This window comes from Poecilia reticulata, linkage group LG3 (assembly GCF_000633615.1).
Source record: "Poecilia reticulata strain Guanapo linkage group LG3, Guppy_female_1.0+MT, whole genome shotgun sequence".
NCBI lineage: Eukaryota > Metazoa > Chordata > Actinopteri > Cyprinodontiformes > Poeciliidae > Poecilia > Poecilia reticulata.
Genome location: NC_024333.1, coordinates 26,595,811 through 26,620,684, shown reverse-complemented (window position 1 = coordinate 26,620,684; position 24,874 = coordinate 26,595,811). Strand labels below are relative to the sequence as shown.

The 24,874-nt window shown below is 38.9% G+C and overlaps 1 protein-coding gene across 5 annotated transcripts in view; it reads left to right on the top strand.

Annotated features, from left to right (window-relative positions):
* LOC103462611 (AT-rich interactive domain-containing protein 3B) overlaps positions 1-24,874 on the top strand; it is a 60,623-nt gene that overhangs the window by 29,503 nt on the left and 6,246 nt on the right. For all 5 annotated transcript variants that reach the window (XM_008405510.2, XM_008405506.2, XM_008405509.2 and 2 more), the window contains exons 3-6: positions 2,734-2,808; positions 2,945-3,017; positions 22,027-22,210; positions 23,998-24,257. In XM_008405510.2, coding sequence (XP_008403732.1) covers positions 2,734-2,808; positions 2,945-3,017; positions 22,027-22,210; positions 23,998-24,257 — 592 coding nt within the window. The remainder of the gene's footprint in view (positions 1-2,733; positions 2,809-2,944; positions 3,018-22,026; positions 22,211-23,997; positions 24,258-24,874) is intronic.

Here is a 24,874-nt window from a genome sequence, read left to right as displayed (position 1 = left end):
AGCGTAGTGAAAAATGTAAAACAAGCATTTATTTAGAGTCCGAACAGGGTGACTCTTATTGACTCAGTTGTGTCCGGCCTCTTTGTTAAACAAAAGCTCTTTGTTTGCTCGGTTCTTCGGATCCCTCCACAGCAGGACTTGCACCTCCAGCCAGACTAGGTCATCCAAGACCGATCAGCCACTAAACCTTTGGGTGTTGAGGGTGTTGGATCAGATATCCTGTCATTGACGTTAAGGGAGTCTGAATAAAGCCAWTTGTAGAAGTTGTTTGTTCTTCTGTTTAAAAAATAGTGTCATTTGATCCACAATATTTGCTGATATAAACAAACTGTTTGAGTTGCTTTGCATATTTAAAGTATTTTATTTAATRAAAGCAGTTTCACATTCAAAACATTTTGGTAGCTGAACTTGGCAAGTCAAAAGTGGAATCTCTGATTATCGCACCAAAATGACCATTTGCTTTAAAGAAGTCATATAGCCTAGTATTTTTTTTTTTAGCTCATGGATAATGTTGTTAAAGTAGAATAAATATTTATGTAATGAGTTGCATGTCGATCTAAACTTCTATTTCCCTAAACATCTTCCTTTTTTTACACCAGGTTCTTCTTTATTGCTGTCCTTTWTAACAAATTTGTTAAAAGTTTCAAAATGTAACTTTTACAGACAACTTGGAAAAAGCCTGAGTCTGACATTGACTGCACAGTAATACTCGGTTACTTTAGACCTTTGTTCTCACTTGATGTCACAACACCTTCACCCCTGCAAAATGCACAATGGCACAACTATAAACCTAGCATTAATCACAGAATTAGTCAAAGGAACACAACAAACATGTATGGAAGAAAACTAACACTGCACATYACTCTAAATGCACCATTTCAATGGTAAAAAATTGGTGGRTGCAGAACCATGCTGTGGGGATACACAGAGGGAGAGTGCTGTGAAACAGCATTTCTGATTAGTTTGTCATGATCTGATCAACTGTTACTTTCATGCTCAGCAGCATATACTAACTAGCACACTAATTATCAGAATGAAGACGACCTTTAGTTCTCAGTATAAAGTACTGGTTTCTTGTTTGGTTAGTAATGTTGAGTATGCAGGAGCAGATGTTTTTATTTATTTATTTTTTAGTTTCAGTGGCACTTTTATCATATGTTTTTCCAATGCAAATATCTTTTAGCTTTCAAACAACACAACTGCAAACCTGCCTAAACAAGGTCAGAAACTTAGAGGCAGGTTCTATATGCATATTTAAAATCTGAAGTATCTTCAGTCATAATCATTCATAAAGGTTAAAGTTTAACAAAGCKATCAAATTACACTGCATCTGGAGGCCTTATAGACCTTTGCACACAATGTATGTTTCATGTCCACATGGTCAACCAGTAGTAATCTTTGTCACATGTCATAGATTATGCAATTTAATAGCAAAAGGTGTTTTATATTAGCACTTTTTTTTTTTTTTAACACTCAAGGCTTAAAAACGTTTGCCTTAGAAACATATGTTGGACATATATATTTTATGTATGTTGTCGTTTATAAAAGCACTTTGTGTGTGTGCGTGTGTGTGTGTGTGTTAGGGGGGCACGGCTGCCTTTCTTTCACAACCCTTCATGCGTTTATCTGTTAACCTTGAAACAGACCATCTGCAGCGGTTGTCCAGGTTGATGGCTGATGAATATTTGTTTAGGGTGCATGAATGTTGACAACAGTTAGACACACGAGAGTGAGAGGGTGAAAATGACTTGCTCTCAGAGGCCTTGACAACCTTTGCCCTCCTGGCTCTCATTTCAGGGCCTGTAATTGCCACTGACCAATAGGCTCCTGGTTGAAACTAGACCCCGCGCTGCAGCTATTAACGTCTCCCTCCAAAAGGATCTTGTTTTGATTCCTGATGCTTTTATAGGTTTTGTCTTTAAGAGACATTCCTGGTCTGCACATACCGTGCACTCCTTTCTGCCTTTATTTTCTTTCTTCCCATCTTGTGGGGCCATTATGCCCCCCTCCTACCCCCTTCCTACACTCACAAACATGCACACATTGATGATTAGCCGTTGCGCATTTGTGTCTGTGTATGTGGGCGTATGTGCAGGCCTGCAGAGATGCACGCTAAGGCAAGTGACCAGCCCACCCTCCTCTGGCCCCTCCTGACAGCCAGCTACACTCTATGAACTTGGCCACCCGTCACAGCTGCGTTAAGATTGAAGGATGGGGGGCCCGTGTATCCAGCTGGGTCGGAAGACATAGGTGGGGGCAGGGCATGTCCAGATGCAGATGGTTTAGGTCAAATGGAGATGTTTGAGGATGACKGGGGTGGGGGATTTAAGAGATCGGGAGTACAATAACTCCAGAAGTTGCTCTTTCAACCCCTGGATAAATGCATTCTTTAGCTCYGAGTTTACATTAGGTTTTTYTTTTCTTTTTTTCTTCTTCCACCGGTTTTTATAGCTGGATGTTTGTTTTTAGCTAATTTATAGCTTTGGCTTCTGTTCCCTTGAGTCCAGCATAAATGTTTTGACCTGCAGTAAAACGAAAAGAATCAAATGAACATTTTTGGAAGAAATGACGACCAGAGTTCATTCACAGCAACTAAAATTTGATACGYCTCTGAGATGCATTGTTTTGGTTCTACTCCACCTTTGTTCATACAAATTCTCTGTTTGATTGGCATAATTTTTTTCTACGTTTTTTCTGACCGTTATGTTTTCTGTTTTAATTGTTGTGTTACAGAATGGCAGTGCTGGATGGACAGATGAAGCTGACAGTAACAGAGGAAGAGGAGAAGCCTCCAGAGACTTCGCTAAGGTGAGCTTGTTAAAGTCAACAAAATCTGGGCCTAAAAATGACACGGTTCACTGAAATTTGTATTAAGACATCCTTGTTTTCAGCAGCCACAAAACTTGCATTTAATTCCCTGATATGTTTCTGTGTTCTCCTGCAGCTGTATGAGCTGGACAATGATCCGAAAAGGAAGGAATTTCTGGATGATCTCTTTACCTTCATGCAGAAAAGAGGTAGGAACAAAACATTCAGCAGCAACAACAGACGGAATCAAATATTTTGTGGCAAGCTATCGAAAAAGTGGAGGTTTGTTTGGATTGGCTAACAAGGATTAAGAATTTGCAAGAACCCTGGTCATTCTGAACAAAAGAGAAGTGTCCAACAATTTTTACAATGTTCTTTACATGTCTGTCAGAACAACAGTAGGTCTGGTTTGTTCATTGACAGGAGGATGTTTTGTGGTGTTTGCATTAAGAGTATTTCACTGGCTCATAGTAGGAGGGATTTTCTGTCTTTTCATAGAAGTGTGCAGTGTCACTTACCAGCTCCAAAATAATTTAACATTTTATACACCCACACAGACAAAAACATGTCTGGCCACCAGTCCTAAGATTATTGGCCATAAGGTCTCAGCAAGTGAGCTCTGCCTCAGCTGACCCTTAGCAGAGTGAAGTAGATATGGGATTGGCAAAACTCACTTAAATGCTTGTGAGTTAGGCATTCAGGGACCATGAACTGCTTCTGCACAAACTATAGGACCCTTCAGATCCCCACTGCTAATGCAGCAAGACTTTAATCATACAAACCTTCTGCCAAAAAAAGGCATTTGGGTTAAGTAATATCTCCCAGAGTAAATCTCATTGTGATTACAGTGGTGTTCTGGTTTATGATATAGTTGTATCTTGCAAAAGTATTCATACTCCTTGTACCTTTTCATCTTTTGTCACATATACATTTCAGTGTATTTAACCAGAAATTAACCTGCTAGACCTACAAAAAGGAGTGTATAATTTTCAAATGTGTTTGTTGTTTTTTTAAACCTTTTCACAAAACAATCTGAAACATTTGTTCTGCATTGCATTTGTGTTTAGCCCCCTTCACTCTGATATCTATATAGAAGTGATAGCCAATAGAGTACTTGTTTAGAAGTTGCTATCAGATGAGATGGACTGCTGAAGATCTGGCACTTTACATCTCAGCAGGACTACAACCTTAAAGATGCATCCGGAGCTGCAATGGAAAGGTTTAGTTCAGGGGTCTTCAACTCCAGGCCTCGGGGGCTGGTATCGTGCAACTTTTAGATGTGTCTTTGCTTCAGCACACCTGAGTCAAATAATGAGGTCATTAGTAGGACTAAAGAGAACTTGACTGCATACTGAGGAGGGGATTCAGCCATTTGATTCATCTAAAACTTGCAGGACACCGTCCCTKGAGGCCTGGATTTAAAGCCCCCTGGTTTAGATCAAAGTGTCGTGGTGTGTTGCAATCGCCCAGACCTAAAACCAATTGAGAATCTGTTCTAAGACTTAAAATTTATTTACGGATGCTTCTTATTCAGTCTGACTGAATTGAAGCTATGCGGAGAAATGGGCAGAAATTGCAGTCTATATATGCACTAAGCTGGTAAAGATGCATCCYACAGGAACTTGAATGTACTTGTCRGGTTTTTCTACAAAGCATTGACTTGGGTGAGGGTAAATACAAATGCTCACCACATTTTCAAAGTTCTGTTGGTGAAATATTTTTAAAATAATGAAGAATTGTCCTTCTGTTTTTTGTAGTTATACACAAACTTGTGTGAATCTGGCACATTCAGTCTTGGCAAAGAAAATCAAGTATTTGTCGTTAAATAAAAAAAAAACTACCAATGCCTGGTCGTGTTTTGGTCTATTCATGTCTACTTGTATGTTTTGCTTCTAGTGTGCTACATTTTCAACCCAGAATGTTACRTATTTCTGGGACGCCTAAATGTGGAAACATTTTGAGTTTATTTCTAAAACTTTCTACAAACATTAGTCCTCAGATGCTCTATCCATATTTACATCTGACATCGTCAGTAGGATTAAACACAGGTATAAAAAAAGTTATGTACTAAAAATAAGATGCAAGCAAAACAATCTCTTGCAGCTATTAGTAAGCGTAATCATTTTATTGTTGGGTGTTTGGTGGCTGATTTCCAGAACAGGCTACATATACTGATGTTCTGAAACTCAGACTAAAAATGAGCTACATGCTGCGTAACTCATTTTTCTTTTTACAAAAAAATGCCACAAAAATGTAGGATTTTTGAGCTAGTCTTTTGCCAAAGCACCATCTGCCAAACAGCGGCCTCTCCCTGATCTGGTCTTGACACCTGGAGTTCTTGTTTGGACTATAATGGATTGAGCAGAGCCAGTGAGACTTAAGTTTTTTAGTTCCTTTGTGGCACCTTTGGACTCGGGACATAGTTCTCTCAACTTCTCTCAACCTGGTTACATACTTCTACAGTCCTAAGTTTAGATTTAAAAACAATACGAGTTGTACTGTTTATCTGTTCAGGAGTTTGAGCCAAATTATGTTTCTGGTGTGTGTTACAGAAAGCGTTAGAGGAGTCGGCTTCCACGGATCACGTTCCTGTGTCATCTTGTACAAGTGTTAGGTAGTGAGGGAGGGCAAGGGTCAGCAGTTAGCAACAAATACTGCAGCTTCTGGAGATTACCTAAAATTTTATTCATTTGTGGGCAAACTTCTTTTGTGATTTCATACTTTGATGATTTTTAGGTTTTCTTTCTCTAAAATGTTTTATTTGACTTTTAATCCTAATTTTTGATTGAACTGTCACTCTTCAAGTTCTGAGTTCACATCTTTTACATTAACGTCTCACAAAAGAATTTGAATTTGTTTTCATTTTGTTTTCAATTTCATCAAAACTTAGATTTKMAAATCTAATTTAAGTAAAAAGTTTAGAAATGCTATTTTATTTTGTAAGGCTCAGCAAAATTCAGTARACTGTTGAGATGGGAGAGACAAATGGTGAGGTGATTTTTCCCACCTTGGCAAGGGGCCTCTGAGTCTTGAAAGGAAAGCAGCAGCGGAAGGAAAAATTACGAGGGATTCCCATTTCCTGCCTCTGCAGTTTAAAAACATGCTTGTGTGTGTGTGTGCGTGTGCATGTGTGTGTGTTAATGGTTGAGGAATTTCAGCAGCTGTCCTAAATTGTGTGAGGGGGCCCGTTGATGCTCTCTGGATCACAGATAAACCAGAAGCTTCTCACAATCTGCCTCTTCACCCTTTACCTTTTCGCAAAGTTCTTATCTTCTGCTGGCAAGTTGTTTTGCATTCACAGCTGAACTCAGTTGTGTTTGTTGTTTAGTAATTATTAAGCATGATCTCAGCCTTAATCAACCCGAGAACCTCATGTATATATTAATTATTTGTTGCAGGAGCAAACATTAGCTAATGGCCTGACATGTACATGTAATATAAATGGATTAGACCTGCCCACATTGGAGGAGTCTACATAGCCCTGATGAGTTACGACTGCTGTTCATTAGATCCATTACGGTTCTCCTGTCTCGATTCTACTCTCTGCAGGGAAGGAAAAAGCCTCAATCTGGCTTGTCACCATTAACCGCCTTAAGGATTTCGATTAAGCTGGAGAGGGATTGTCATGCTCGGATAACCAGTTGCTGTGTCATCGTGGAAAGGGGTGGGGGTGCTTGGGAAAAGAAGTGGAGTTGCGAATTAGGGGTGGTGTAAATTAGTCTGCTGGATTACATGATGAAGGGGAAAAAAGACTGATGCTGCCAACTGCCTTTCAGCGCTGTCCACTCGAGATGATTAATGGCCACAGACTGTGATGGACAGAGCCAAAGAGAGAGGCTCCTGTTCATTGAAATCACCAGTCAAGAACAGAAGGGTGTGGGGAGGGGAATAAATACAACAGTTCCTCCTTTTCCTCTAGCTATGAAAAAACCTTTGCATGTCACCGTTTAGAAGGGCAAGTGATTTCTCTTCCTTTTTATTTATATTTATGTATTTACTGTATAGATTCAGCTTGAATTTTGTAAAGCTCTGACCTGCAGATACCATTTTAATCCATTTTTTATTTCTTTTTTAAGAAATCAGAAATAACACACTTGTCTACTGGCTGAATACATGGAAAAAAAAATTATGGTCGTAATTTAAATTCACAATCAAAGAAGAAAATTCTCAAAAACACCCAAAAGTTGCTGAAATGTGTCTCTACATCAGTGAAAATCAAAACGACTGAAAAACACTTCAGGTTACGAAAAAAAGAGGCATCTGTCCAAATGAAATGAAACCAAAAATAATGACAGGAAATGTAATTTACTCACTCACAAGATTCCCTCGACTTTTTTYCGCAGGATTCATTCTGAATAAATGCCAGTAGTTTTGTTAAAATAAAAACTACTGGTATTAATATTTGAGATTATAAAAATGGAAACTGATATATCTTGTATTTTATTGGTTAAAAAGCTTATTTATTGGTTGTAACTAAAGTAGATAAAACAACCATTTTCATAATGAATCATTATTTATATTGGAACAGTCAGCAACACTATGTGTGTGAGCAAGAGAGCAGTCAGCGTTACACAGCTCTGCAGCTAATGGAGGGTTTCCACTATTATTTCAGCACAAACTCAAAAGGTTACAGAGTTGGCATTTTAAACTGTCTTTAATATCTTTATTTGTTGGTTAGCACTGTTAGGGTGAGGGTATAATAATGCTTTCTGTGAGACAGAGAATCAGATTCTCCAAAAGRAAAAAGAAAAAGCRATTKTGCTATAATTATTTCAGTTTCCATTTATCTGCTGACATCTCACTCCACGTTGTGTCAGACTGAATGAAAAGGCAACATGCTGCTGAAGGAAATTCAGTTTCCTTTGTAAAGCTTTTTACAACCGTTTCGTGTTTCCTCTGACTTCATTTTTAAACACCTATAMTGACACTGAAAATAGCTGGCTGAGTCTTCTTCCTGCAGTTTCTACTCCTGCTCTAAAGAATGTCATTGTCCTGACAGAGCTTATGTTTGGAGAGGTCACTGGTTGGAGAAGGACCAGATTTCTTTCGCTTCCAACTAGCTAATTTACAGTCGGAGCTGTTCGACTGCAACATTGTCAGTTTCCACTCATAGAGTGATTTTTAAAAAATGTTTTTATTAGTTTTATTTGGAAAAATGCCTACATATATCATACAGTTTTACTTTAACTGTTGGGAAGTTAAATTTAGGTCAGTTTCACACTCAAAATGGGTTTAAAGTCAACTCTGAGGTCAGGCCAACGTCAATTTTTAATTTAATTTACTRTCAAACTCGGAGGTAATCAAAACATTTTTACATTTAATTTCTAGTTGCATTTTCTGCAGCGTTTTACACTAACCAGGTTCAAGCACCATCATTCTACATATACATGTAAAAAACACTATTGAGTTAAATGGGTGAAATTAGTTTAAAAAAATAAAACGCAAAACATTTGTTTTCTGCGGTGCTAGGAGATCTGAGTTTGTTAAATTTTTTTAAATCATTAGCAGAATTTGTATGTTTGAGCTTGAGCTCTTGCTTGGTCTAGGAAATGCTTTAGGGAACATGAGAAAATAGCTGGAAAAATGATGAGTGATGACAAAGATAAATGATTAAGGTTGTGAGAAATGTAAGATCTCCTTGTTTCTCTGATCAAGGTTGCAAAAATGACAAATTATGTTTCTTGAAAATGAGAAGGGTTTCTTTTTGTCTAGAATGAAAATGATGTGTGTTGGTTAACTTATGCTATGCACAGTCTGAAAAACAAAATAAAACTCCTTAAGGACAAATAAACATAAATCTTCCTTTGCCAATTTTCCAATATTAAAAAAGAAAATAAAAAACTTTAGTCTAGATTTAGCTTTTTGTTGCAGYTGTGATGGGATTTGTAGTGTGGGAAAAGTGGCTTCCCAGCAGGACATTAGAGGAAGTTCCCCAACTGTAACCCAGAGACCCAGAGCTCTGTCCACACCAATTACACCATGAATGGGCTCGGGGGGGATCCATGTATGCATTATATTACTCCCCTGGTCAGCCTCACACTGGTGCTCGTAACAGGCAGGCCTTCTGTACAAACACCACACCACAATGGGAACATTCGCTGGCTCTTTGATATGGCCTCATTTTCCTTTAGTTAACACCCCACAACTTCTGGAAAGTGGCAGCACCTGGTTGACAATAAAAGCACAAGGTATTGTGAGTATATTTTAGATGAAGTGTTGGTTTTTCATTTAAAAAAGGTTTTCTATTGCAGAGACATTCATTTGATTGATTAGAGACAGCTATTGGATGGATCCAGTATTGTTCCATAAAGATAATCCTGGTAAGCACGGTTTACTCAGAGTGAAGCAATAAAATGTAAGACAATTTTTCCTCTCTTCTTGTCTTGTGTCTCCAGCCCCTTCCTCTTCTACCCCCTCTGAATGCTGCTTTCCTCTCTGTTTATTGTGCTACAGTTACAACCAGTGAAACTTGATAACACCATGGGGGATAAGGGTGGAGGGCTGCACTGTGCCCTGCTTGGTCAGGTTCGGGGGGTGGGGGTGACTGGATTAAAGGGCCTCCTGTCCTACACAGCATGATTAATGATCTCTAAATAAGTGGGGTCCAGCGCTTTTGATAGGGAACCCTTGACGGACAGCAGACAAGGGAGAGGCCGTTGTGTGTCTTAATGTGTGAAAAGAGAGAAAAYGGAGAATAAGGGATGAAGAGGGCAGACATGGAAACCACAGGAGGAGACAAGGGCAGACAGGGTGCCAGGGTGACTGAGCAGAGGTTAAAGGAGACATCAGCCAGTCTGAGCAGAAACGAGGCCTTGCGCTTTCATTTCCCTTTCAAGGCACTTTGTCAGGAGGCTGAAGCTGCCTGAGCTCTCCAGTCAGACAGTAAGACAATCAGGCAAACATTAGAAAACCAGAAGTTGGAGCACAGAGGTCCGACTTTCAGGAAAGGGTGGCAACCTTAATGATACACCGACGCCAGCCACAGCTTTTTAATCATTGCTCCATGGAAAACTCCAAAAAAGAGGCAAAACTTCTCTTTTGAACACATCCTCCCCCAGCATTTGCGATCAAACATGTTGCGGCTTCCATCTTGATATATTTGGGCGCTGACATTATCTTTAACTCTGTGGCACTCCACCCAGTGGCTGGCAAATTACAGCCCCGTCTTTGTGGAGCTTACATCTTCAGGGTTGCGCTCTTCCTTCAAAACAAAAGGAAATAGCAGTTTTCCTGATGGTTTTGTTTTTATGCTTGGGTTTGGGGGGAGGTTAAATGGAAATCTTAAGACCTTATTTTCTGTTTCTTTCTAGCCAAGGCTGCTCTTTATGTCCTTTCCTGTGCTTCCCAGCCCCCAACCCCATGCACCTCCTTGCTATTTCCTTTTTCATTTGGGAAGACATTTCAACATGCACAGATTGCCTCAGTGCTGTCGATCTTTAATTACGGCTGTAATGCACAAAGATTTGAGAACTTAAGCTGCGGAGCTGAAAGATCCCTTATCGCCATGCTCTGCAGAGAGGAGAACGGCAAACRGATACTTGCATGCAGCAACATCATAATAACACCTTATTAGTTAATTGTCCTCTTTTATTCATTGTGCAGTATATTTGCAAGCAATCTTAGAAGATCTTCAAGAAGTTGTGTTATTGGAGGCTTTCAGAAGCTTATTTCCCCAGGACCCCCCCTCTGATCAACAAATTCCCAAACTTCTGCTATCTCTGCATATCTGCATGTCTTGCTTCTCCATCTGTGTCCTGTGTGTGCTCTTAAAGCAATGTTTCCTGCCCTCCACACCCCGGTGATGGATGGTATGAAATGCATTACAGCCCCCAGAGGAGCCCTACACCAATACAATGGCCCTGAGCTCACTTCCAGTGCGGACTCTGCAACGACGCTCCATGAGCCGCACAGACACCAAGATGTGAGTGCAAAGGGGCCTAATGGAAAACGAGGGCCCAAGTGGATGTGAAGCACAGATGCTACAATCTCTGCCAGTGACATTTATGTTGATGTGTTGTTGKTKTTTTTTWATTAATTTTTTTGTTTGTTTAACARTCTGTCAAGTGGATATCCTGTTGTTCTTGAAGTAGTCTYTAGATATTGTAGTATACAATCTCCCACAATGCAGGCTTCCAYGTTTTTTTRTTTTGTTTGAGGTTTTATTTTTAAAAATAAGATCTTAATATAATGATAGACTTCTTTTAKACTTGCCCCTGTCCATTAAATGCCCTAAAAGACAAATGCCTAACACAGTGTCATGGATTCCAGAAGCCAAAAGTAATTTGCATTGATGCGAGTTAAAATTTCCTGGATGGCTGTGTAACCCCCCACACGCTTTCCTTTGTTTAAATATATTTGTCTTTCTCCTCGACGTATAGCTGCAGATGTCTCTCTTGTATTGATCACTGCTCCAAATAAAGCTGATGGCTTTATTTGTCAATCTGGGTGGTTATTGACTGAAGCAGTTAGCCGTTTTATGAAGCTTGCTTTAAAGGACCGACATGTCTCTTTCCTGTGTTGCCTTTAAAACTTGTAAACTACCACCAGTGTTGGMAAACTGTGTTAGATTCCTATACGTGTATTTTTCTGTTTGACTTCACAGTTACATTCATCTACGTGCAAGATTGTGTTATTCTCTCTGGCTTTAGGTGATTTTTTTTTTTTTTTTTTGTTTTGGAGTTTTTTAAATTGGAAAAAAATCTGCAGCTACTGCCAGAGTTCCTCCCTTGATAGTCTATTGTTATGTTGCTGTCACATAAGCATTCTCGACATTTTCTGCTCCATCATCAAAGACTGCTGTTTACAGGGTCAGGCTAAAGGGCTATTTTTCTCTCTAAATTTTCCATTGCATGTAAATATGGAGCAGAGGTCGTCTTTTATGTTTCTGAGAAACCAGGTGTTTTGAAAATCTAAACTTATCCATATAAACACACCAAAACAATGAGTGAAACAGACCGTCATTGCTCTTTGGTTTTGTTTAAATTTGTTGTTTTTTTTTTTTTTTTTTGTCTCGTCTGCTGAAAACTAGGATTGCACAACATGAGGAAAACATGTTGCGTGTGATCATTTTGGTGAATGTTGCAATAATGATGTGACTTGGGATGAATTGACAAATGACTAAAGTACTAACATTTGTCTGCTTTGAGTTYATAGCAAACACTGACTCAAAAACAATACATCTATACAGCTACTTGGAGGTATGGGGGGAATAAAAATGAAATTTTGGTTTCACATCAATGTTTCTTGAGACTGAAAGATTTTAGGCTGCGTTAAACAAATATATTACATATATAGAGAGCCTGACTGCTAGGTATTTGAATAATTAGGCAACTAATGTTGCATACCAGGAAGTTGTTTGTGATATTCTTATTGCATGCAGTAATATTGCAAAAATGAGCAACTTGCATTGTATTATGCAACCCTACTGAAAAGAGAAGAGAAAACTGTACCTAAGGTACCTATTTACATCTCTGTTTGAATCGAGCAAAAAGGAATCACAAGATTATCCCTGGTTATATGTAGGAAAGATAAATAAAACCATACAGTAGGATCTTTTTCCCTCACCCTCCTATAATTAAATCAGATTACAGTTTCTAGTTTTAATGTGTAATATCAAAACTTTCTTTCTATTTGTTAAACTTTTTTTTCTTGATTTCATTTGAGAAATTGTCACTTTTTTAATTTCAGAATTTTACACACGTGGATACATTACATTTTGTGTCTAAACACATTATGAACTCAAATTTGAAATTCACCCTTGAATTTATGCCAAGACAAAACCTCAAAACACTCTGCTTCTTTGTGCAACATAATGGAAAGAAGTCAGAGAATTATGGACTGCAGCACAATATTTATTGAACCACACTGACCATCGCAATGCCAGTGTCCATACTTTTTTCAAATACAAAGGACTGTTTGGATTTGGTTGGATATATTTAAAGTGCCATGCAGGCAATAATATGTTTGGCCAGTTGAAGGGTCTCTGATTGCTCTTGCACATCATGGATACTGTAATTTTTATTGTCTGAGTTACTAAGCCTCACAAAAAATTGTAATGATGACAAAAGAAAAGAGGCAAGAAAATGTGTTTTAAGCACCATTAACATCTGCACTCAGAGAAGATTAAGTTATTACTTCAAAAGCGAGACCAAAAGCCAGATCACAGTTTTCAAAAAGCCACAGAGACAACAACCTTGATTTCTGATGACATGTCCTGTGAAACTAAAATTGAAGTGTTTGACCTTAATGACCTCTGTTAGATTTGTTTGCAGTCTGTGGGTATTACTGCGGTATGGACCGGTGCGCTTCACAACATAGGCAAGATTGTATTGAAGCAATATTACTACTGAACACAAGCCCAAAGTTAAATGTTCCAAATAAATGTCTTGAAAATAGATTGTTTCTGTTGGTTAACTACACATAAAAAACCCTAGAGGCAGGAGAATATTTTATGGAGGTAGGCATTACCCATTATTTGTAGGTTCCCTTTCTTCATCCAAATACAGCACCTGCAATTTGTTGCAAAATTTCTTTTCAGTGCTTCTCTGGACTTTCTCCTGAGATAATTGGTCTAATGAAAATACTCTACAACTTGTTTGTGTAGCTGTTTGTGTCTGATTACCCTTTGGCCATCCTTCAGAATGTCCATCCAGCCATGCATTCACCCATCCATCTCTCATTTGGCTCCATACCCTCTGCTGCTGATTGGGGTCCTGTCAGTTGATCTGCCGGGTCTCAGGGGACTGACAGGACTTGGGTTACAGTTGGAGAGGCCATCTCACTTTTCGTGCCATCCAACCTTTTCAATTCCCCTTCCCCCCTATTTCACCAGGTGACCCATCGTTATGACCCATGGAGAAGGAGTCATATTTCTCCCTTTCTTTCTCATTTTTGTGCAACTCCTGACATCTAGCACTATTTTTAAAGTACTTGGAAAACCTGTCAAGGTTTCACTGCTCGCAGCATTAAAAAATGGAAAACAAATCTATCGTCTTTATGGGTAAGAACGATTTACTGCMAAATTGCAACGGAAAAGCTTCTAATCATGCAATTCAGTTGCTAATGGTGTCATTGTGTGCAGCCTGACAGGCTTCCCAATGATTCGACTAGACACAGTGAGATTTGCAGCAGCTGACCTTTGTTTGGAGCCTCGCCAGTTTTTCTCTCCTTTACACCGCACAAGACAGCTCTTTTATTTACTGGCTGCTGGCTCGCTGTAATAACTCCCAGAAAGAAACTCCCTGACTCATCACTCAGTTGAACAATTCACTTTTAGATTCTTTGCCAACAGCAATTTTTAGGATTAATGTCGGCTCATTGTTAAAACTCCGTTAGAGCTTTCTCATTACGAGGTTTAAGCTGTGGCACAAGAAGGCTTTGTTTGGTTCTCCTTTTGTAGACAGTAACTTAGTCAAGAAATCTGTCTACTACTTATTCAATTTATTGATTATTCAAATCATCTAAATTAGTGCTGCACAAAGTCAGTTTTAAGATTGTAATAACTATGTAGATTACAAATTAACTAGCATTTTCTGTGAAGTCTTACTTATTTAAGTGTCACATTTTTTTTTTTTACAACAGAGGCTAAAGTTTAGAAGTAGATTTGCAATTGTGCTCTAGGTCATTCCTTTCTTGTATTAGTGAAAGAGGAATGACAAGTTTCTCCTTCAGGATTTTTTTTCTGTGGTTTCTACAAATACAGGAAGTTGTCCAGGCCTTGAAGAAAAGCAGAAAAGCCATCATAGACCACAGACACCATCATGATTTTCTGATTGGTGCGATATTCCAAATTAGATTATTTTTTTTTTGTCAATCCACAAAATACATCCCCAAAGTGGATAAAGTCACACATACTTTTCAAAGCTCTGTATCGTGACATGGAAACACCGCAGGCTGCTTGAAATCATCAATACTTTAACAACTGTCACGCTGAAACACTTCCTTGTTTAATGAAGTCATCTGAAAATCTGCGACACAATTCACAGCATAAATCACAGGTATCTCATTTGTCCACCGAAATTGAATATTTTCCGCATGACTAATGAGCATGAGCATGTTTATTAACTGCAAATATGGATTTTAAGATCAATTCTTTTTTTCCTCCGCTGTGCAGAGATGAACTCTGTCGCACTCAGACATTATAAATCACTTACAAAACATTTTCTGTGGCTCATGTGTTAAAAGTCTGTCACAAACTTGTTGAAAAGCCTATATGGTCCTTTATTTTCTTCACTTCTAAGTCATTTTTGCACAGCTGAATTAGTTCGATCTAATAAACCCGCACATACAAAAAGTTGCACATTGATTCTGTCTCCATTAAGGAGCTCTGCAATGGAAAATGGAGCAGAGTAAAACTGTTAAATGGAACCACGTCCTGGAAAGTGAGCTTTTTTGTTGTAACATTAATACATATGTTGTTCATTTTCACAACAGTGGACAAACCTGGTAACTTTATTTCTAAGAATTATGTAAATTATTATTATTATTATTTTTTTAATGCATTCAATTCAGTTATTATTGTCCATGTATGCAGTCAGAAGACTCCAGTGTTGACCTTTATTTGGAGAGATGTCAGATTTTCTTAGTTTTTATTTATTTTATTTTTTTTCACACCCTGAAAGACAGCTCTTTTATTTACCGTCTGCCTGCTCAGTGTAATAACTGGCCCTCTCTTTAGTAAATACAGCTTCCTCCATTATTGACTGTTTACCGTTTTCCTCCTTAGTATTGGCCTTGTTGACACAACTTGAAGAGAAGAATCTGTTGGATTTTATTCCTGAAAGAAAGTCCGACTGGCGCTGAAATGAATGAATTTATTGATTGATAAAATAGAGAGATATTGCAAAGTGCTTGGGTATAAAACAATATTTGTCTTTGTGAAGTAATCTGACATCTTGCTCCAATACTTCACTAATGAAGGAAACTATGCTGCTTTATAATACCTTTATAATTCACATGTATCTATGCACATAGCTTTAACATTTCTGGGGTTGTTAAACCTGTTTGACTTGCCCAAATGCACATAAAGGTCATTAGGTAAAGGAGTTGCTCTTTTTTTCTTTTTTTAGGGTTTATCTCAGTGTGGATCATATTCAACCATCGACACGTTTCATGCTTTTTTTTTTTCCTCTCGTCAGTAGTTCCTCTTTCCATTTACCTACCTTTCTGCCTGTGTTAGTAAAGATTTTTTGAACATATTGACATGACAGGAGCCCTCTATCTCACACAGCCAGATCTGTGGAGATTATTGACTGGCTTATATTGAAGAATTTAAGAGAAGGCAGTCCCTCACCTCTGTATGTCGCTGTGTGTGTGTTAACCAGCTGTAGCTTTAAATCATGCTCAGAATAGCAATGTATCTATATAGTGTTACATTACATTTAACTTCCCTTATGTGGAGGGGTGGATATCTTAACACATGATATGAATTGGGTTGTCATTCAAGTGGTGGCTCTGCCTGCACTAAAGATAGCAAATTCCAAGCACTCAAAGCTTTTTTACCTTTTATGTCCTCGACCGTGCATTAAAAATAAAACAAACATCCCCCGGCATACAGCAGGGTCCTGACAATATGGTGGCCCGACATAAGAACGTATAAACTTAACAGCCGGGGTCTGCATGCATAAAGTAAACTCCCAGCATGTGGAAACCAGACGCTCCTCTCTTCTGTTGGCGTCTCTGTGTTTGATGTTAAAGAATTTGGACGGTTGTCAGTGGATATTCGCTTGAAATCAACCAATAATTTTGTGAATATTTTTGCCTTTTATTATGAAGAATGAAAGTTTATTAATCTTTAACATTTTCTCTTATTGACAGCAGAACAATGGGATAGATATGACGTTTTAAAATAATTGTCTGATTGCAGAGGAAAGCTAGCATTAAGAGCAATGATGTCAAGATAAATATAGCAGTATTTTTACTTTTTTGGTCAAAAATTAAAGATGTATACAAGTTATGTGATGAGAAAGTCAGGAGAATTACTGATGGCAATAATGTGGAGACTTAAGAAACCAACTCTTTTAGGTAACAGTAACAAATATTTCTGGACAATTAATTGCCCCAGAAGTTATTGCTATGAACTGTAATATTGTCAGTTTGAGAATATTTTCAAGTAATATACTATTGGCATAGTAATGCAAGTACACATTCTTGGCGATCAATAAACTTTAAAATATAATCAGCATTTAACACTGGAACAGAAAAAATATTTTAAATACCCAAAATAAATAAAAAGAGCAACAAAAATAGGGGGAAAAAATGAATTAGGAAGTTTTTGTCAACACAAATTGCTCAACACAAATCACTAGTTGAGACCGAAACACCAGACTGAATAATTTTGTCATCCAGTTTTTAGTAGAACTGCCCACGTAACGTACTCGTAATGGCAATAACATAGAGTATGTTATTGCCATTACGTACTCTACATTAGCATTCATGTGTGGTAGTACCATATATGGATATATTTTCCATGGAAACCAATGTGATCTAGTCATATTTCATACTTTTAACTTATTTATTTTTTATTTAAATGCCTTTTACAAGTGTATTGGGAATGTCCTGACTGTAATACAGTTTGAAATAACAGCAGCGGGTTTAGTGGTTGGTTCTGCTGTCATACAAAGCACCCTGCATTGCCTTGTTGCTGAAAATGTGCTATATAAGTAAAATTACCTTTACCTGTAGTATCAATCCCAGAGACTGACACAATTTGTATGTAAAAAATGTTGCAAACTTCAAACCTTCTCTCATCAATTGGATTTGTAAAAGAATGTGAATGTCGACATAATTACAGTTGGGTTTGATCTACTTGTTGATGTCGTGATTGGGGTAGCGAGGAAGACGAGGAGGAAGGTGTGGATGGGTGGTGGGGTGTCGGTGCTCTTAAAGACTCAGACGCTGCCATGAGGCCAGGGGCTGTTTGTGTTGGCTGACACCTTCCTTACAGCCATAATCCAGTCTTTCTCCAGCTGGCTAACTACTACACCTCCCCCTTCCTTTTCCTTCATCTGTCCTTCTTTTCCTTATAAAGGCAGCAGAGGGACACATTTTACCCCATTTTTTTTCCTTTGTGTTATCTATTTCCATATGTTTTTTGTAAGATTTTTGTCTTGATTATGACGTAAAAAAATATTGAGTCTCTCAATGAGCAAGCAGCAAGGGATGATTTTTGTTTTCTTCACTATTTTTTATTTTTTGTTGTTGTTGCTCTTCACAGTAGATGGCAGTGAAACCTCACACCGGCCACCACTCTCATTCAGTAAAAAATTCATTTCCTGTGTGTTGGCCGCTGTAAGGCTGTCGCCCCGTCTCATAATTATTTAAAGAATGCCCATCAAGGGAAGTCAGCAATATTTAATTTACCACCACTGGCGTCAGGGACGCCCAATTGATTTATTACAGAGTCCATTTTGATGTGAACAGCTGTTTCCAGCTAAAAATAGGGCAAGGGTCAGATGAAATGACCTTGCTTTTGATGGGCTCACTGTATAACATTTGTTTTAGTCAAACAAGCAGCTTTTTTGTTTAGTTTTCTTGTGTACTGATAATTTGCTCCATTCTCTGATTGACAGAACGGGTTTACATCTGGTTACATGTTTTACTGTGAGTTTTTCAGAGACAAAAATTTATTATATAATGCAGTTTGCAGGCATACATCATTGGGTGAAGGTATTGATCATTCTCACACCCACACACTTCCAAATATGAATCCTTCAAAGGGGCTGCTGCCTGCTTTCTTCCTGAAGGCCAACCTTTTGAAGATCAGCCGTGTGGCTCTGGTGCTCGCTGTGGACATTTGAGGAAGGACTTAGGGAGTGGTTCAGGGGCCCTCAGCCTTGGCACTTCCCACCAGAGCGACCTCTAACCCCTGGTGCCATTAATCACTAGGCTCCTGATGGTCCTGTCCCTGGGGGAAAATCAGTCCGGGGCAAAGGATGATGGGAGGTGAGGCCTGCAGCCAATTACAGATTGGCTCAGAGCGAAGCGGCTGGTCAAATCAGTGCTTCACAGAGAGATGAAGTATCCAGCAGTTTGCCGTCCAGAAGCCTCGATGATCATATTGTATCTCCGACTTTCTCAACAGCATTTGGCAATACGCTTTATGTGTGAATAAAAACAGCCATTTAGAGCAGCTATGGGGCAGAGGTGGTGTGTTGTACTGATCAAAAGACATGTTTTGGGCTGCTCTAATTAGAGCTGGATGTCTCCAGGGTTTGAAACAGCAGATGTTGGACAGCAAAGCCAGGCGGTGCACTGGCTCTTTCAAACACGGGAAGTCTCTCCCTAATTGACCAAGTGTTGTGAATATGATTTTTGTTCAGTTATGATATTATTGTAACTGCTTTCCTGAGGGCTTTCATGTGAGGTAATCAGAATTTGAAATGTGAAACTTAAACCATTTTAGATATAAAGATGCAGTAGCTGACCATACTCACACTGCAAGCTTTGTTCTGTTTTGCATAAAATATGAAACATTTTGAGTTTCCCTATGGCTACAGCCGCTACACAGAATCAGATTTTGATTTGACAGCAGATGGTGACAAAGGCACAAACGTGAATTAAAAGCTAACTAACTGCTGGCCTGTCACTCTGGGACCAGYGCTCCTGTGTCTCATTTGTTGTTCTGTCATTGTTCACGAGCGGGCCAGTATGAAAACATGGCTTCCTGCTGACCTGCAGTTTAATTCACACATCAATAACCCCTGGCTGATCTCTGACCCCTGTAGTTGTACTAATTGTTTAATGCAGGATTGATGTCCAACGCTGCATTAGATAACTGACAAAGCACTTGCAGCTTGAAGCTGGGTTTGTTCTGGAAATTTTGCTTGTTCCCAAAAGCAAAAAGTGTTGTTTTTTTTCTGTGTGTGTCACCTGTCTCGCTTCCTTGGCCACTGATGAAGCAAATTGTTCAAAAGATGATGGCATTACCAGATGAAAAGATTTATTGTGACGTTGATTCCACATTAACACAGTTTCTAAATATCATTTGCTTTCAAACYATTATTTTGCTGCTGAATTTTACCAAATTTAATTCACTAACAACAAAACTATGTTGACATATCCATATAATAGCGTAAAATTGTTTTAAGTTAATTTCGTAATTAAAAAACAACTTGTTGTTACTCAACAATAACATATTTTCTGAATATAAGCAACATCCCATTTGATTACTATGTTTCCATAACAATATTGTTCTTAAGTGGTATTTATTTGGATAAAGAAATGACCACAAACTTAATTATATTTTATTGAAATGTAACGTGACAGACCCAACAGGAAGTAGCAGAAAAAAAGAGGCATGATTTCAAAGGTTTTTAGAAATAAAAATCTGAAAAGTGTGGTGTGCACTTGAGCAACCTCCAAGAAAAAAAAAGAACACAGTGGACACGTCATGTAGAAAAATTGTGAAGATTATGATGTGGTTAGGGTCAATTCACTATCTGAAAATGRGGGGAAAAAGTAAACTTACCAAGATATGCAAGCCCAATTAAACTGACAGGCCAGGCAAGAAGAGAGTTAATCAGAGAAACGGGTAAAAGGTTCATGGTTTYTAAGAAGGTGCTTTAATCAGATGAGAACAAATTTGAACCTTCTGGACTACATGCAAAACATTTCATCAAGCATTAATTCTGCCTACCACCCTAAACAAAAYATCCCAACAGTAAAACATACATTGTGATACTGCAAGGAAACTTATTAGAGGCAGCAAACGAATGAGATAGGAGTGGGCATTCAYCTTTTTGCATGGATGTAGTGGCCTAGTCAAAGCCCATTCATAAATTTGGCAATGGCTGAAGTGTAATCTTCATAAATGGTCTCTTTTATATGTGWCTGATCTGTGGAGATCAGAATTGTGGAGGGAAGAAATCTGCCTCTACATATGCTAAGCTAGTTGTGCAATTTCCTCAAAAATACTGGATTTGCTGCAAGAAGTGTTTCTGCAGATTTTTTACTTTGACTGGGGGCTGATTATAAGGCCAGGTCCATTTTGTGGGAAATTTGAAAACTATGCATCCATTTTCCTCCACTTCCTAGCTAAGCACTACATTGCATTGGTAAATCATATAAGATCCAAATAAAATACATTGAAGTTTGTGTTTGTAATACAGAACATTGCAAAAAAGTTTAATCACTCTGCATACTTATTTACTTTTTTTTTAATTTGCACCTTCATTTTCCTGTTTGTGTTTGAATGATTAAACTCCTTTAACTCTTCTCAAATGCATCCAACACACCTCCTAACTAGAAATCAGCTTGTCTCCCAGACACTGGCATTGACTAAGGCATGTTCAGAGGGTCAGAGTCGYTTTYCTGATCTTCACTCCACAGGACCATGTGCTCACCTTGGCCTCTTGCACATGGCTTAAAGACATGTTACTAACTTAAGAAAATGAATCAGGGCTAATCTGTATGGTCCGATCACGCTGCTATTTTATAAAGTCATTAATGAGCCCAGGTTAAGAGCAGTCCAAGGAGGGGCTAAAGGATTGGTTGGCATTACCTATGAGGGCAAATCTGCACATCTCCATGCACCGGGTCCGGCACTTACACAGAGGGGTGTGGATTTACTCGGCGCAATCCTCTAAATGAGCTTCATTATACCAGCCTATCCTGGAGCCCACATCCCTTCCTCCCCACTGGTTCTTAAGGATTATTAGGTTGTTACAATCCCCAGTCCCCTCCTCCCATTTAATGCTTACACTATTGCCCATTGCACTTTGATTTGATACCGTCACATATGGGAAGCCGCCGGTGCTCCTCCCTCCTCCGCCTTCACCTCGTTTTCCCACTGCACACGTTCCCTGCGAGCTTCACTGCAGATAAGCTGCTCACAAGATTAATGCATCTRTATCAAAAGTCTCGAGCAGCTTTGCTTTGTGTTGTTTGTGAATCCCCTTTTCCAGGTCAAGCCAGATTGCCTTAACGGAGCTAATTTGTTTTCAAGCCAATTTTAATGGATGTGCGGGGCAGCCAGCTCACCACTCTCGTCTTGTCATCATCCTAGTAGCACTTAGATCAGGATTTAGAGGTCAAAAATAATCCTAGGTGTTTTAGCATTGATTGTTTGACGAGCTAATGGCAGGATTCTTCTTGTTCTGGCATTCTGTCTGCAGAAAAAGCCTAGATGGCTCCTAAACCAGTCACCGTTCCTCAAGACATTCTAAATCACATAAATAATTGATACTGTATTGATGTACCTCGTTTATATATATTCTGTAGGAACCCCGGTCAATCGCATTCCCATCATGGCCAAGCAGGTCCTGGATCTGTACATGCTCTACAAGCTGGTAACGGAGAAAGGCGGCCTTGTGGAGGTTATCAACAAGAAGATCTGGAGAGAAATCACCAAGGGACTCAACCTGCCCACATCCATCACCAGCGCTGCTTTCACTCTGCGCACACAGTAAGTCTTTGTCTGTTTGGAAAGGAAACAAATTACTTTCATCTGCTGGAACTAAGTTAAGAACGTCAAGCGAGTAACCTTCAAACTGGAAGCAAACACCTTTCCCATGTATGCGTGCAGTATTAAGGTGCGCTCACGTGTGACGCATGTCTTTTAGATGAGATCTCCTCCCGTTTTAATCAGTGCAGCTGTCTTTACAGACAACAAAGGGAACCATGCTTTGGCTGGGTTAATTGATGGTCGTGTGCAAAGCTGAGGAACAGCTCTGTTTACACCCTGCTGAAGTAAATGTGCGTTTGTACACACATATGGGAAAATAATCTCCTGTCTTTGTGTTTATTTGGACCTTCATGACATTACATCACACCCAAAGCTCATTGATCTGTGTGATCTATCGATGTTATTTGGGTCAGAGTACGAAGCGACTAAGGTGGGGTTGGACTGACACATTTAGCCAAGACTAAACCTCCTGCTTTTTATGGAAGCCCATCAGTAGAAGTAACACCTCTTTATCTTCTTACACTTTAAGAAATATGATGTATATTTTTATGTTGACAGGTTCTTATAYAGTATTGCTCACCTACTTTACATGATAGAAACTGCTGCTCTTGCCCTCCTTCCTTTATGGGATGGAAAACATAATAGAGCATAAATCTAGAGCTGCAGTGATGTGATCCAAGTATGTTTCCAGCTCAGCCTGTCAAACGACATTATTGTTCCAGGTGTTGCTATAAATTCAGACGTTCTGGAAAATAAAATCACACTTCATCAGAAACAGAGTTAAGTGCATATGGGAATGGAATTAGGGAAGAAAAAAGCTAATGTAAGTTTTCAAAATTTGATAACCAACCAACTATGCTGGATATATTTTGGATATGTTGTTTAATTTGGATAATCAAATAAGAAGAGTAGAAAAACATGCTGATACCCTTYAAACKTTCCCGTGTTTTGCCACTTTATGGCCACAAACTTTGGTTTAATCTCTAACAAACGTCAAACTTTTGATCTKCATGCAAAATCCTCTGTGTCCAAATTAATTATCTCACCACATTATCCTGAGTGTCCTTAGTTCCATCATGCTATGTAGATGCTTTTATTCAKCCAGAACAAGGAAATAGTTTAGATTTGATGAGAAGAYGGGTKTAGCTACAATAAGATGGTTTAGATCAAAGTATTTTCACTTTTTAGAATGGGATAGTCAAAGTCCTGAGCTAAATCCACTTAGTAATCTGCTGTAAGACTTCAAARTCTATGGTTGTGTGCTTTAAATGTAAAAGAGAAAGGGCAAACATTTCAATTTCTAGATGTCCAAAGCTGGTAGAGAAACACTCCATAAGAATTGCAGCTGATATGTTTGAAAAAGATGACTCTATAAAGCTGAATGAGTGGGAGTATTTATTACTTAATGTTGGTCGTACACAATGTGTAACTTTTGAAGTTTGCGTTTCTTGTGTTACAAAAACGTGCAAAAAAGTTAAAAACATCTAAATATTTCCTGCTGGCTGTATTTCTTAAGAAGAAAAATGGCTTCACCTAATGAGACGTGTTGCTTCAGCTGCAAAGCAACATTATTCCAGACATACACTTGGGAAAGTTAATTTAAAGAAAAATGCATTATTCTCATACTGGGCAAACAAAGCTCTATATGCTCACAAAAACACATTCTTTAAATAAAAACCATACTTGCGCTCCAAACACATTACACACATGAGTGCATTTTTCACATGCTTGATTTTGATGGAAGGCTTTCTCTCAGTCGAACAATAACTTTGCATTTTCTTGTGAAGGTACATGAAATACCTGTACCCGTACGAGTGCGAGAGGAAAGGCCTCAGCTCCCCGGGCGAGCTGCAAGCCGCCATCGACAGTAACCGACGCGAGGGCCGTCGTCCCAGCTACAGCAGCAGCCTCTTCCGCTTCTCGCCTTCTCCAAGCACGGCTCCCCACATCCTCTCACCTCCCAAGATGCATCTGGCAGGCCTTGGCGCCGGGACCTCGGTCGCCCTCAATGGCCTGCAGGCTTCTCCAGGTCCCTCTCTGAAGAAAGGTCAGCGCTTTCAACTTGCACAGAATAATGTTATTTAASTTCTAGAACATGACAAATTTGGTTCAACTTCTGTAATATGAATATGGAAAACTTAAGAAAAAGGTTTGAAAGTAAAGTGCTTAAGTTTTTTCCACTTTAAAATACACATGMTTCCAAACAGTTTTTAATGGTGCTGGAAGATGCAAATCAATTATGACTTTATAGGTGGGGTAAATTACTACTTGGGAGAGTTTAGCTGCTTTGATGTGGAAAAAATGGCTCAAGTCTGTCTTGTACCAAGATGCTTATTGATRGAACAATACTGCCCTCTATCGCTGTGTTTGATAACTGCATCTTGCACATATAGTCCTTCACATAGTTGCAAAAATCCTTGATTCTTTTCTTACTCYGGTGTTRGAATTTCAGCCTTTTGAATCTTTTCACAGTTTCATTGCCAAATTTGGACATCACACCTCTGCCACCGTTATGATATAGGTTTTCTGTGTTTGGCATCATTCTCCTGTTGAGCAGCCTGATTACTGTCTAATCTCTTGATCTCTGTCTTTATACTGAGAACCTCAGTGGAGCTCCTCGACTGTAAAACAAGCTCAGATCATGACCTCCTAATATAACTATCC